The sequence below is a fragment of the Corvus hawaiiensis genome, chromosome 18 (genome assembly GCF_020740725.1).
Source record: "Corvus hawaiiensis isolate bCorHaw1 chromosome 18, bCorHaw1.pri.cur, whole genome shotgun sequence".
Taxonomy (NCBI): Eukaryota; Metazoa; Chordata; class Aves; order Passeriformes; family Corvidae; genus Corvus; species Corvus hawaiiensis.
The window spans coordinates 7,812,819-7,826,624 of NC_063230.1; the positions used below are offsets into that span (position 1 = coordinate 7,812,819).

The 13,806-nt window shown below is 42.1% G+C and overlaps 2 protein-coding genes across 25 annotated transcripts in view; one reads left to right on the forward strand and one right to left on the reverse strand.

The window, feature by feature from the left end:
- The window catches only part of COMT (catechol-O-methyltransferase), a 37,721-nt gene that overhangs the window by 20,874 nt on the left and 3,041 nt on the right, over positions 1–13,806 (forward strand). For 8 of the 10 annotated variants that reach the window (XM_048322541.1, XM_048322549.1, XM_048322546.1 and 5 more), the window contains one exon: positions 1,081–3,566. The exons of 1 other annotated variant lie outside the window; for it this stretch is intronic. In XM_048322541.1, the coding sequence (XP_048178498.1) occupies positions 1,081–1,260 (180 nt within the window). In that variant the 3' untranslated portion in view covers positions 1,261–3,566. Of the gene's footprint in view, positions 1–1,080; positions 3,567–4,678; positions 5,594–13,806 lie in introns of those variants that run through there. One more of the 10 variants, XM_048322550.1, reaches the window with a different exon arrangement.
- ARVCF (ARVCF delta catenin family member) overlaps positions 6,121–13,806 on the reverse strand; it is a 258,446-nt gene continuing 250,760 nt past the window's right edge. For 14 of the 15 annotated variants that reach the window (XM_048322525.1, XM_048322527.1, XM_048322522.1 and 11 more), the window contains 2 exons: positions 12,692–12,805; positions 6,121–11,322 (listed from right to left, as the gene is read on the reverse strand). In XM_048322525.1, coding sequence (XP_048178482.1) covers positions 12,704–12,805 — 102 coding nt within the window. In that variant the 3' untranslated portion in view covers positions 6,121–11,322; positions 12,692–12,703. The remainder of the gene's footprint in view (positions 11,323–12,691; positions 12,806–13,806) is intronic. The other variant, XM_048322531.1, reaches the window with a different exon arrangement.

Sequence of the window (13,806 nt, forward strand, 5' to 3'; positions counted from 1 at the left end):
TATGAATAGTCAATATGAAATATGAATATATTCAGATGAAATATGCATGTATTGGAAGTGGTCCAGACAAAAAAGCCAGACACGAAGAGCATCTGAAATCCTGATGCCCAGTGGAAAATCCAGTATGTTGTCTCTTGCAGGCTTCTGTAAGCTGTGCAGTAGAAACAGACTGGAGGGTATTTGACTTGTCTCTAAAATCACTTCTACTGTGCTGACTGGTGTTCAGTCCCCAGAGGCAAGAGCAATAAGCTCAATGGCTTCTGCAGCACACTCATCAACAGAACTGCTCTCATAGACTGGGAGTGACAAAAAACACCCATGTTTTGGCTACAGCTGCTGCCTATAACCACAGGATAACAACCAACCCAACTTAGCTACAGACTTTGTTTCAAAACAGCTGGTAAGCCCAGATAAGCAACTCCTCCTAGACAAAAAATATCAGTAAAAATTAGGTTTTTAGGTTTACTGAGAATAAACATTGCACTTGAAGTGACTACTGCAAGTTAATTATGTCTTGTGGAAATTTGTTGGTGTTCTTCGTTGTGCACAAACCTTGCTTCACACCCAGAAGCCGAACAAAATGGCATGAAGTTGTTTAAGGTGAAAGGAAAACAAGTGCAGAAAATATCTTTCATTCTTTTAGTGGTTTTGGAGTCTGAGACTGGCCAAAGCAGTACATGCTAGGCTCCCAGGTGACCTAAAGAGCTACTACAACTGTTTAATGCCATATTTAAAAAGCTCTTAAACAGGAGCCATGACAGCCAAAACAAAGCCACCTTACTGATCACATAGACATAGCTGGAAACAAGCTGATGAGCAAAACACACACTTCCACTTGATTTGCTATTTCAGAATCAGTATCTCTAATGTTCTACTAATTAATAGAAAATGTCAGCAAATGACCACAAAGGATCCCAGAGTTACTCAGCTTCTCCCGTGTCTCTTTGACCTTCCAGACCTGTACCACAATGGGTTTTTGGATGCAGGCACTTGAGCATGACCTGGTTAACATGAAAGTACATTGCATTCAAGCCAGTATCTGCTTAACAGCTGCTATGAAGCAATTTCTCTTCTTTCTAGGAATGCAACTTGCTGAGGAAGGGCTCAGTTCTTCTGGCTGACAATGTAATTTTCCCAGGAGCTCCAGATTTCCTTAACTATGTCCGCAAGAGCCCCCATTTCCAATGCACTAACTACCCATCTCATCTGGAATATATGCAAGTGGAAGATGCTATGGAGAAGGCTGTGTTTTTGGGATAAAGAGAGCCATTAATAATCAACTTTTGTTTCAAATGATGTAAATGCAACTGCACAGGTTAACTTGTCCATGCTTTAAAGTTTTTTATTATTATTAATATTTTATTTTTTTTGGAGCCTGTAGTTAAACAAGCGCTAGTGAACTTTTTAGGCGAGGTAGAAATCAAGATCAGGAGTAAGTAGGGTCTGTGCCATTGTTCTACATTAATTCAGCAAACCCAAGGTGATGCACATTGCCCTGCCTTGGCCAACACATCATCAAACAACAGAGTCTGTTATTTTGAGCTCAAGCTTGAACCACAGTTTGGGTTTAGGGTGAGGTGGAGAAATACACTGCAACTTCTGAAAACTTGTGTCCCCAGGCTAAATTCATTAATCATTAGCAGGAGTGGGAAAAAACATCCATGTTGCAAGAAAAGACCATTTCATGTGCCCTATTTTTGCTAAATTACTAGCATGCCTCTTGATGCAGTGAAGGCTCCTCTTGTGAGATCAGATACTTCTTTGCACATTTACTGCAAAAGTTAATCATCTCTATGTGAAAGAGCATGCACTGAAAGAAGACAGACCCATGCAGTGATGAGAAAAACCAGAATTTTGAAAACACAAACAAATAAAATTATTAATCTGCCCATGCAGAGGCAGGGAAAACTGAAGTAGTAAACAGATTAAAATAAACACAGTAACAGACAAGTTTTGTTACTTAACAAAAGGCACAGACTCTTTCCAAAAGAATACAAAACGACATAATATTTGACCTTGAGAAAATGCTGTTTATCCCCTCATTATCCTGTACATACATAGTATGTGCTTTTTAGGGGCAGGGCAAGCTGCTTACTCTGAAGTGCTGTGTATGTTTAAGATGCTGTATAAAAATAAAGGCCAGAGAGAAAGGGTTTTAGCAGGTGGGTCCTGCATGCCCTGGTTAACCTCAGTGCTGTTACACTATGTGAATAGTCTGGGGTGTCATTGAGAAGATTCAAAGCCAAATACCATCTCTAACTCACCTGAACAATGCAGAAATCCAGTGGCATTTCCTAGCATGTCCTGCTGTGATTATGTAAGGCAGACATGGTCACATTTATAAATAAAAAATAAAAAACAATAGAGCAGGGGCATGACTTCCATTTTTTCCAATTAATTCTGTACTGCACCTGAGGCTTTCAGATTTGAAACAGCCACAGAAAGATCCAACAGTTGAAAACCAGAGTTAAAACCAAGGACAACCATTCTTGTCTTTCCCAGTATGAATTCTTTCAAGCCTGTTACGAGTTTCTTCCTTGTATAGCCCACCTTACTACAGTGGTCCCTCCCCTGGCCTGTGTGCTGCAGAAAATCCACCTCCAAGACACCAGTAAGGAGCAGAGGATCACCATGCAGTGTAAAAGAAAACTAGAACAGGCTAAGGTGACGGAGTCAGTTTAGAAATGACCAAGCAAGCCATGGTGACCCAGTCAGCTTGTGAAGTGTGCATTTCATAGGGATAGGAAGGAGAAGGCAACACTATCAGAGTTTTTCTAACAAATTAAACTCTGTCATACTGAGAAATACACAAGTTTTCCTGTAGTGGATTAGATTATGCAGAAGCAGCCTCATGTGACTCTGTTGTGCTGTTCTGTGTAGAGCTGACACTGAGTCTAACACTTTCATCTCATACTGCAAGTCAGTGATTAGTTCTGTAACATTGCTCAGCAGCACATCCTCTTGGCATTCAGCTAAACTCAAAGTCATTGGATGAAAGTCCTTCAGGTGGTTGCAAGCGGTTTTTGCAAAATTTGCAATGCAAAATAATCTTCAAGCCCATTTATTGGCATACACAAGTTTCTAGAGCACACTGGAAAGTCTGGATACATATGGTTGACCAGAAAATTTGTCTGTACATCTAAAGCCTCAACTCCAAAGAATCCTCTCTTGTGTTTAGCCCTAAACACCTTTGCACCCAACAGACACTCCTGTCACAGCAGGGCAAGTCACACAGGCTGACAAGCAAACCAGTCTCAGAAGGATGAGTAAGAGTAAACAGGTACACTCTTCTGCACTTTACAAGAGAGGATCAGAAAAATGCAATCCTACTGCTCATTAATGGCCAAAATTACTGTTCAAGAGACTGTCAAGAAGATTAGAAAAGGTGGGAACTTGTACAGTTAGCATGGATATTTCGAAAGATGCATCAGTGAAAATGTATTTGTAATAAATGTGGCAAATATTTGACCAGCCACCTTTTCGTACATAAAGGTATTTTAATTCATTGGAAAGCATCTCCTACATGGCAAACTGTAAAAATAAACACAATGTATGTACTATCAGAATATTTGCAGAATTCCATATGTAAGAAAAATTTTTCCACTTCACTACATTTTTGAAATGCTCTTAATTATTGGTGGCAAGGGATGAAAAGAAAAAAGCCTGACTCAGTTTGCATGACTGACAATTAGAAAAAAGGCTTTTGGTCAGTTGAGCAAATATGATCTGGAGTCACTGACACATAAATGTGAAATCTCCCAGGGAGAAAAGGCACTTTTCAAAATAAAGTCACGCTTTGCATTCTGGGAGAAGCAAAGGGCAGACAGTGGATCTTCTAATTAAAACATATTCTAAAAACTTACTGTTACTGCAACATCAGCCTATTAGTTAGAAAACACAACCTATTCTTGCACAAACTGGGTATGGAATGGTGCATGTGGAGCACGTGTTTAAGGAGTGCCCGTGAGAATGTACCACTGACAGAAAGCTCCCAAGGGGAAGAACTCCCCTAAAACACCACACAGCTTTCTGCAAATTCTCACAGCTCACGTCAGAAATGGATGATCTTACTGACTACTGCTAATTTACATCTATTCCCCAGAAGAAAGCTACTGTCTAGGTTGTCTCACTGATTCAGGGAATACATGGAAGTGAGGTCTGGTTTCTGCCAGAGCCCCTTTGTTACCTCAAAGGGACATGATACTGTCTTTCAAAATATTGAACCAATTCAGTGTAGAAGAAAGAAGAAGGATTTAAGAGGAAGTCAAACCTAGCACTACTGCCTTTTGCGTAACAGCATCCATGGAAGCAATCCTTCCATCAAAATTTACTTGTCTGACTACAGAACAGGCACTGCATGTTGGAGCCACTTCCTCCTCCACTGGCATGAGGAAGTGAAAAGCAGCTCACTGGAGAATTCTGAGCAATGAGTCAAACACTAAATGCAGTGAAGGGAACCTACAGAAACCCCTACAAGAGCAATAAGAAGGGAGAGACCACTGAGATCCCAACTCTCCCACCCAAGGTGACACCAGCAGGGCAGTGATGTGTCCTTACTTGGCTGAGCAGTCAATCAGGAATCAGTTATAAGGTACCTTAAAAATAGCAGCTATGATTGCTGTGCACACACACACTGAACATAGTACCAGAGTTTCAGTCTTTGCCTCTGTCTCTACAGCTCAGTTAATGACCACGTTGTAAAGCACCTTCCCGCTTTAAAAAATCCCCCATCAGCTCGTACCAGAACAAGATCCTGCCACTGCTGTGCTTCAGAGACCTTCAAAATAAGACACTGGGGAAGAGACCCTTGAGGACAGAATATTACCCCAAGACACTGCTGAAACCTGAAACAGATGAGGGCTGTGATATTTCTTGCCCATTGTTACTAGGTTAACCTTTCACCTGCAGGACTCACCACTTCCATTTGCCCAACCTGTGACAAGCTGAAAATAAAATCATTTTGACAGCTGTAAAAGGTCAGTTGTAAAAACAACGTATTTGTTTTAGCTCGGTACCTTACCTACAGTATCTGCCATTCATTACCACATTAGTGCACCCACAAAGGGAAAATCAGATTCCTCCCTGCAGTGGGAGAATGATGACACCAAGGTGCAGGATGCTAAGCCCAGAAGCTCACATGTTATCACAGCACTTGTGAAACTGTATCTTCCAGCTGCAAGAACAGATCCAGAGATGATTTTACAAAACACCTGGGGATGCATTTAGGACATCTGAAATAAGGAGGGAAGGTAAGCTGGAGATGACCTTCCAAGTGCTGTTTGCAAACATCTGCATGTAAATGAACCTTATAGTGCCGTGAATGGTACAATCAGAAATTCACATATGGCAAACTCTGTTACTGGCAATGATTCATCAATGCTTCACTCACAGAAAACCTGACCTCCATTCTTTCTCTAAGACCTTGCAGAACATTCTGTCACGTTTTGTCAGGTTTCACGAAAGCATGGCGGTGGATATGGTGTGTTCAGGTGTGCCAGTCATTGATCTCACCAACACAGATGAGGCAGTCCTCAAGAGAATGAGTCTGTTAATAACTGGCTGTTACCTTAAATAAATGGGTGATTCTTCAGTATCAGAATTTTCTTTCATTCCACAGTACCGAATGTAAATTATTTGGCACATCCTCAAAGTAACAATTTCTCATGTCAACCAAACCTCATACATTGCTACAATTAGTTTTTCTTGCACACATTTCAGAAATGTGCAATCTTTGTAAAGTTACATGGATTTTATGACTTGATTGGGAAAGGTTAATAACTTCCCAAATGGAAAAGCTATCAGCAAGTTCTGTGCTCACAAACATGCTGGCCCTTGAACAGTGGTGCAGATGTCTTTCCCACAGAAATATGCTTGTATATGAAAAAAGAAAAAAAACCCCATGATCTACAGTCCAGGGTCAGGTAATGAGTCAAAAATGCTCAGCTTTACTTGTTTATAGGATATTTCAATTGCCCCTCATTACCACTGACCTTTTGCTAACACAGAGCATTGACCTGAGCTAGGGTTGAATAATCCCTTGCCACACAAAACTGCTGCTGCAAAAGCCAAAGAATATTTGAGATACCTGATATAACAAAAAGATAACCAATGGCACATGTATTCTTTCCAGGCATGGTTTATTGAAAACACACCAAATTGTTATCCTACATACCTGGTTTCTAACAAGCATTCTACTTGTCTGCATTATGGAAAGATCCTATCATAATAATAATAATACATTCTGTCATGGTAACATTTGTTCTATGAAAAGCATAATCCACCTTTTTTTTCCTCTCCATACTTGTAAAATCAAACCATTCTAAGTGTTTCAGTTTATAGTACAGTGTAAATACAATGCAAAATCCCACCAGTCTAAACTACAGAGAGAATGTTGAGCAGTATTACAGAAAACACATTGTTGATTTTTTTTTTAAGTTCTCCTACCATGAAAATTTTAAGGCACATGAAGTTACAAACACATTAGCTACTAATTACCAGTAAGCTTCTTAGTCTAGTTATTTTGTTTTTTCTGAACAGTAAGAACCAGATTGGCAGGCCTTGTAGTATCTGCACGATTTTCCTCCTCGCCTTGGACTTCAGATCATCCTACCCTGATGTCAAGACAGGAAACAAAGGCTCATAGTATCTTCCCCTTAAATGCACTAGATTAGTTACTGTACCAGTAAATCAGAGAATTTCTCTGTCAAAGATAAGTTAACACCAGATTTTAGGGGCATCATAACAAAGTAATTTTGCAAGAAACTATGTCTCTATATAAACACCTTCAAAAACTCCACCCCAACAGCACAAACCTGCTGGCTGAAGGTATTGGCACACTGTAGGTTTCACTGAGCCAGCAGTCGCTCAGCAGATGAAGCTATAACCACACTAATGTGCCCATTTGGCTTCTGAAGCTTTGCTTACTTGAGGGTTTGACATGTGCATCTCTCTCACAGGTAGCTGAGCCTATGCTCAACCTTAAGGCAGGTAACAGAAGGTAACTCACCACCTTCAGTCTCATGGAACTGCTCTAGGAGTGAAAACTGCTTTGCCGAGCACAAGGCTTTCCTGCTGGGAAGCATTACTGAAACTGCTCCTCAGAGCTGGCACAAACGTATGACACTGCTGTAACAGACATGCCACCCCTGGCTTTCTTCATGTGTCAGTGACAGCAACTCAGTTCCTAGTACCCAGGTCAGTCCCTTTTGGGACATCTTGGCAACAGAGAGCAGATTTGCTTCCCTGGTAGAAGTGCATTCAGAACCGGAAGGTCTGAGCATGTGAGAGGAGATCTGGGATAGGCAGCAGTTAACGCCAGAAGACACTGAAGATCGGGACCTATGGCTGCCCAAGCTGTTCCCTAGGGAGCATTTCAAGTTGACAACACATCATGAGTTGCATTTATGGCTATACTGCTACTTACATCCACAACAGAACCAAAATGTCCTAAAACCTTGCCTTTTTGCTCTCCTCCTCGGATTCTGCAGACAGTGACTGACCTGGGAAGCCATAAAGCACAACTGCTCACACACTCAACAGCTAAACTTGATGCTTCTCCAGGGTAGTTGGCACAAATGTTTTTTTCAACTTGCACAGCTCAGTGAAAATGCTTGAGAGATGTGCAAACCACCTTCCTGGGAAGAAAGTTCTGCAGTAATCACATGCTGTCAGAAGTCTCCCTCTCCCATGTTATCTCTGCCCTGACTGGGCCGTCAAATTTCCTTCTCCTCTTTAGGAGGAGTCTTGCAACACCATCACTTCCTTCCACAACCATCCCTCCCACTATAATTTCCGCAGGTAGAAATCTCTTCTACCCCAGCCCCTTGCAGGCAGATTCCCTCCGCTTTCACAGTGGAGCCAACAGGAAAAGAGGAGGTCACATACCTGAGCCCTAAAAAGCACTGCCTGCCCTTTAGCAGGAGACTCCAGACCCTACTGCAGCATTAGTCACACACACTGCCGCTTTCCCTTCTTTACATACAGTCCCTGCTGCCAAAATACAACAATTACGGCTTCATCCACCCACATCCCAGAGCAGCTCAAACAGCTAGTCACACTTGTGCCAACAAGGGGACAGGTGAGGACAGGGGTGGGCACACATTCCACCAGTGAGCTTCTGTCCATAAACAAAAAGGACATTAAATTACCAGACCTGGTTCAAGGTACCCTGCTTTGGACCTCAGCAGGTGGGCTGATAATACAAGGTGATAGTCTCACATCCAAGTCATCCCCCAATCCATTTTCTTTCCTCACCATCCAAACAACAGTTTGTTGCAAAGAAAAAACCCCACAGTAATGTTGAGGATGGGTTATTGCTACATACTTGGGAATTAGTTGTCAATGTACGGCATGGGAAAGGTGGGGGTTTGATGTGTGATTCCCAGGGGAAGCCTTGGCCCATCAACTTGGTATCCAACTTCTTGACATTGCATCTTCTGATTTTCTGCAGCAATAAACCATGTTGTCAGCTCACAACTCTGCTGGCTGCTGTAACATCCCCAGGAAAACAACAGTTTGCTATGATGACCTGGGCAGCCAGTGCCATCTAACCTGGCAAGGATGGTTCATGGTGCAGTGTAAATACCAAAAAGACTTTTGGGAGAAGTGAGATGGGGTCTGAATCTGCTTCTCAAATATCCTTAGTGGTCTTAGCCCACTAATGACTGAGATCATAGTAGACTCAACCCAGACTCTGAGTGTCCCTGTAGTGTCCCACTAAGAGCCATGGAATAACTAGGATTGGAAGTCATGACCATAATCGGCCCCAGTCTCTTCATTTGCCCCTACCTGTGGTTTTCTCTGTTAACTTCTTGCTGGCTTTGAAATATCTGCACAATAACTAAACCACAAAGTCTTAGCAGAGACGCCTTTCAACAGTCAGGTCTTTATTTTAAGTGAACTTTTGCTCAGACTCCTTTGGTAAATATATGGTTTGAAGTAGATCAGGGACAGACTGACAGCACGGCCCTTCTCTTAACACTGTTCTAATCAGCTACAAAGCAGGTTCCATTGCTAATTACTGAACGTTTTTAAAAAAATCCTTTCATATACAAAAAGAATACACCAAGTACATAACCAAAAGTGATATAAAACTCTTCTGTGTAGCTTGGTTAAAAGGGTCTCCGCGTATTGGCAGAACAAGTATGAAAAGAGCACCATTGATATAATATACAGTCAGACGATGTACCTGGTTTCATTGCCACACTTTTTGTCTACACAGAGAGACGTTGCCCCGACACAGATAGTCACAGGTGCCTCTCTTTGCTTCCCTTGATCCGCTGAGCATCTTTGGCCCAATAGGACTCTCATGCAGGTGAAAAAACAAATCTTTGCTATGTTGATTTGCTCCAAGCAACTTCACCTTCCCCAGGATCCAGAAGTGACACTGCAACGTATGTGGAAGATGAGGGTCAAAAAGGGAGGGTGCGAAGCAGCACACGTATCATCCAAATCACTGACAGCTTCTGGCATCAGTCTTTTTCCCTGAATCAACAAATGCTTCCCTCTCCGGCAAACTACTTTACATGGTTTTGTTAACCTATTCTCTGCACAACAATATATATATATATAGATATATAGACTTTTTTATTTATATATATGTATTCATGTCAAATTTTTAATATACTCAAGAAGATACAAAGCTCTTGGTACTTGCTTTTTTTTTTTTAAGTTTTAATTTTTTTTTTATAAAAAATGTAACGGTTACTATAACAGTAATATTTTGGGGGCAGTGAGATTGTTGGATACTTCCCCTTTTTAGTTACAAAAGGAACGGCAGGCACTGAAAACTGCAAATGATGTTTGCTAGACTCAAAAATGTGCTTTCCAGTCACACCGTTTTAGGAGCTTGTTTAAAACTAAATGTGGCAATCAAAGAACAGTGGCAACCAAGTAAAATCAGCAAAAGTCCTCTCATGCTGCTACTGAGACATTTGCTTCCTATTCTCATCTGCTGCCCTCTCTTGACCAATGCCTGGAGAAAATCAGTGATCTGAAGTCATTTAGTTCCTGGCATTTCCAGATACCACATTTGCAGAGTATGTTCTCTTGAGGTAAACATTCCCCTACAGAAGGGGGGCCTTGGCATCCTGGAGGAGAGCCGCTGCACATGGGTGATTTTCATGCCAAATGAAATATTCCATCTCAGAAGCAAAGGAACACAGAAACCATGACAATGATTTTAAAATGCCAAACCAGTTCCCTTTGTGGCATTTTTCATAAGAATCTATAGCCCAAAGCAAACATGGATTCAACACTGAAAAATTTACCATCAAATATAAGTGACAGACCCATCTCAAATTTTATAGCGTGTTCAAAATAAGACATCCTACAAAAAAGCTCCTATTTCCTTCAATGTCTTAACAGCTATGGCAAAAGTAGCTAATCATCATCAATGCAACGATACATTTAACATGAAAAAGCTCCTTACTGCAATCTTTGAGAACACGAAAATAAAAAGCCAGCCAACTCCATTTCTCAGCATAGATTTCTGAACCAGGGACACTGAAACCTTCCATAAACTGCTTTTCAATATGTGGAAATAAAACCAGAGACGTTACAGAATTCAAAAGGCAGAAGTATTGTACACCAGATTATAATGATAATATAGCACTGTGATTGATATAGCTTACTCTAAAAGCAGATTATACAGCTTGCATCAATTTTTTCATCCACTCTCCAGTTCATTTAACTAGTGTTTAATAGTTTTTGTTCTGCATTTTCTCCCTTCATTGAAATCCAATAAACCCACTCAACATTCCTGCACTTTCTGTGGGAATAATAAAGAAAACCTAAAACATTTTTCAGAAAGCTTTCAAAAACGTTAAGAGTCACAGTTCAAAAGAAATCCCCCAAAACAAAAACCAAAACAATGAGCCCCAAACCAGAAAAGTGCTATTCTCCTCATGGCTACACCTACGATATCATTTCAAATATCCCGCAGTTCCTCTCTTGCTGTGAAGCTGCCGCATGACCTGCACTTCTCCAGCTTGGCACCATCCACACGTAAGAGTCACCTAAGAACGCAGCCAGCTACATGGAAGCTTGGATTCTCTTGCTTTTCTTCTTGCAGGAGTGGAGGGAGGGCGGGGGAGGCGGTGGCTGTTTCTGGTGGGAATGTCAGGGAGTTAAGCAGCAGAGTGTCTCGCTGTAAGGCATCGTGCTCCGCTCGGCGATGGCACTCGGGTGGGTTCGCTCCCCACGCCCTCCTGGAACCTGCAGCCCTCCCAGTCTGAATGGCAGTGGTGACTGATGAGATCCTCTGTGTCGATTCAATGTTTGTTTCTCCCCCTCAATTAAAAAAAATGTGGTTGGACTTTAGCCCTGCAAAATAAAGTCAAATCTGATTAATACCAGTCAGTAACATGGCCTTGGTGATCTCCATTACCTCATGGTAGGACAGTGACTAGAAGTGCCAACCTATGCCAACACATGGGTTCCTTGAAGGGTATGTCTGGGAGAAAATAAGCATAGACTTACTTTTTCAAAGGTAGGACCCCACCTGTAGGGCTTCTCTGCTCGGAGCAGAGTGCAGGAGGTGAACAGGCACCACATGCACATTGATGCCAGCCCTGTGCCTGAGCCACCACGGCTGATCATGCAGCGCTGAGCGGCCATGGGAGGCCAGTGGTGCCAGGACCTGCTCTGTGACAGCACCTCACAATGCTGAAAGGCTCCTCTGGGCAGGTGCTTCCAACCCAGAAACAATCTGCCAACACCTGGCATTTCTACTAGACTGAAAGGAAGGAGGGGGAAAAAATATCCACCACCACCACCCAAAAACATCCAGGAGTTTTCTCTCCCACTAATGCAAGGGATTTCCGTGTAGAATTATGGGGGTGGATGATGGTTCACGGTTTGGAATTTGGGCCTTTAAAGTCTGTTGCCCACTCTGATGGGAAAGTTGCTCAGTGCCTTCATGACAGTCACTAAAATTTTCCTTAATCATAGCCAGGGGCACAACACCTGCTGTTCCAAACATAGCATCCTCTGACGGAGTGCCAGAAGGTATCACTGGGGTAACTCGAGCAAGACAGCAGGACACAGATGAGCAGTGGCAGGAGCAAAGAAAGGCCAGTGACATTACCGAGGAGCTTGGCACGTGGCAAAGGCAGACAACTAGAACGCAACAAAAAGGCACCTTTCTTTAGTGATACATGAAAAAAAAAAAAAGAAAATGAGAAGTGGGAGCTGTGGGTCACTGTTTATTGTGTAACCAATATCATCTCTCCTTGCAAAGTAACTTGTGTACAGTCAGCAGCTTTCCTGCTGTAATTCGTGGGAACCTCAGGGGACATCCAAAAATAGTCAAGGATATGTTTTTTCTTAAGTCTCAGGCTAATCCTTATAATGAGCATAGAGGGAGAAAAATGGTTGGAAGCAGGAACACACTACTCAAATTCATTCCCATGGCCTAACAGCAGAAATATTTCACATTTCAGCTGACAAGCAATCATTCAGAATATTAACTTTCTGCCTGGTTATTTGACAGGTTATTTTTTAATCAAACAGTGGTGTTTGATTGTATTTCATTAAAGATACACTGAATAATATAAACACCACCTTTTTTTTTCCAAATGCATTTTCATATATCTGTAAGTTAGCAGTTAGATTTGAAGAGATTCCACAGCTATACAGATCATGCACAAGAGAAAGTTATTCACTAGCCCCAATTACCATTAAAAGGACCTACCATGCATGCAAATTAGACCCAGGAGTCAACAGGCTGGGGTTTAATGTCACGGGCATCCACCAGATTCACCGAAGCCCTGTTACTCCTGTTAATGTTTTTCCTATTTGTGTCATTCTGCAGCACAGGGTGAGGAGTTAAAGCAAAACAGAGCGGATTAATCAAACAAAACCACCAAACAAGTCAGCTTAAAGTAGCACAAGGGAAAATTAGTGGTAGAGAAAGAAACAAGATCAGCAAAGGCACAATACTGACAAAAGCATCTGCAACAGCCAAAATGCCACACTCCCCTGGATTCCCACCCTCCCCTGAGCTTTCATATGGCTCACAAGCCACAACTCCCACAGCCACATTTGTGTTTGGCAGCACAGGGAGGAAGAGCAGCAGCTGCTCAGCTCTGCCCCAGGTCAGGGCAGGGCTGTGCACACCTTTGTTGTGTAGAACAGCCTGGATTCAGGCTACCCCCAGGTATTCAGAACCAAGAGGCAGCACAGGCTGTGGGTCACACACTGTTGAGGTGAAATGGTTTTTCTCTCTCTCTCATAAAAGCAAAACAGCCACTTGCTGAACTCTGGTTGTGCTTCACTTCAGTAATACACTGGAGTTAGGGCTGCTTGATGTGATTCCGAGGGTTGTATTGGACCACTTCAATGTATTTTCAGTGGCAAAAGTAACAAGTACTTGTTAATTTTCCTACGTTAGCCTATTTTCCTCAAAAAGACATTTTCTGCCAAGCTCCTATTGATCAACATTCTTATATAACTTACTGCATCCATTCCTGCTGCATCCTTGCAAAATGTACTGGAACTGTGATGAGGGAATTAGAAAGTTTATTTGATTGATACTGGCTCAAGCAGGGGCATCTCTTGCCAATTGGAGGAAGGGGACACATTGTAAGACTTCAGTAATCAGCTTAAAAGAAGTCCAGGCAGATTGAAGCCACTCTCCAGGGTGTACCTTCATGGAAAGGCAGAACACAGCAGGAAATGCCTGACTAGGCAAGTTATAACAGGCAGGCTGGTGCAGCAGGACATCTTCCTTGTTCACCATCTATGGAAGTGTTTTTCTCCAGATCACATTTTTTTATTTCCCTTGTTCGATGATGGTGGGTTTGCCTT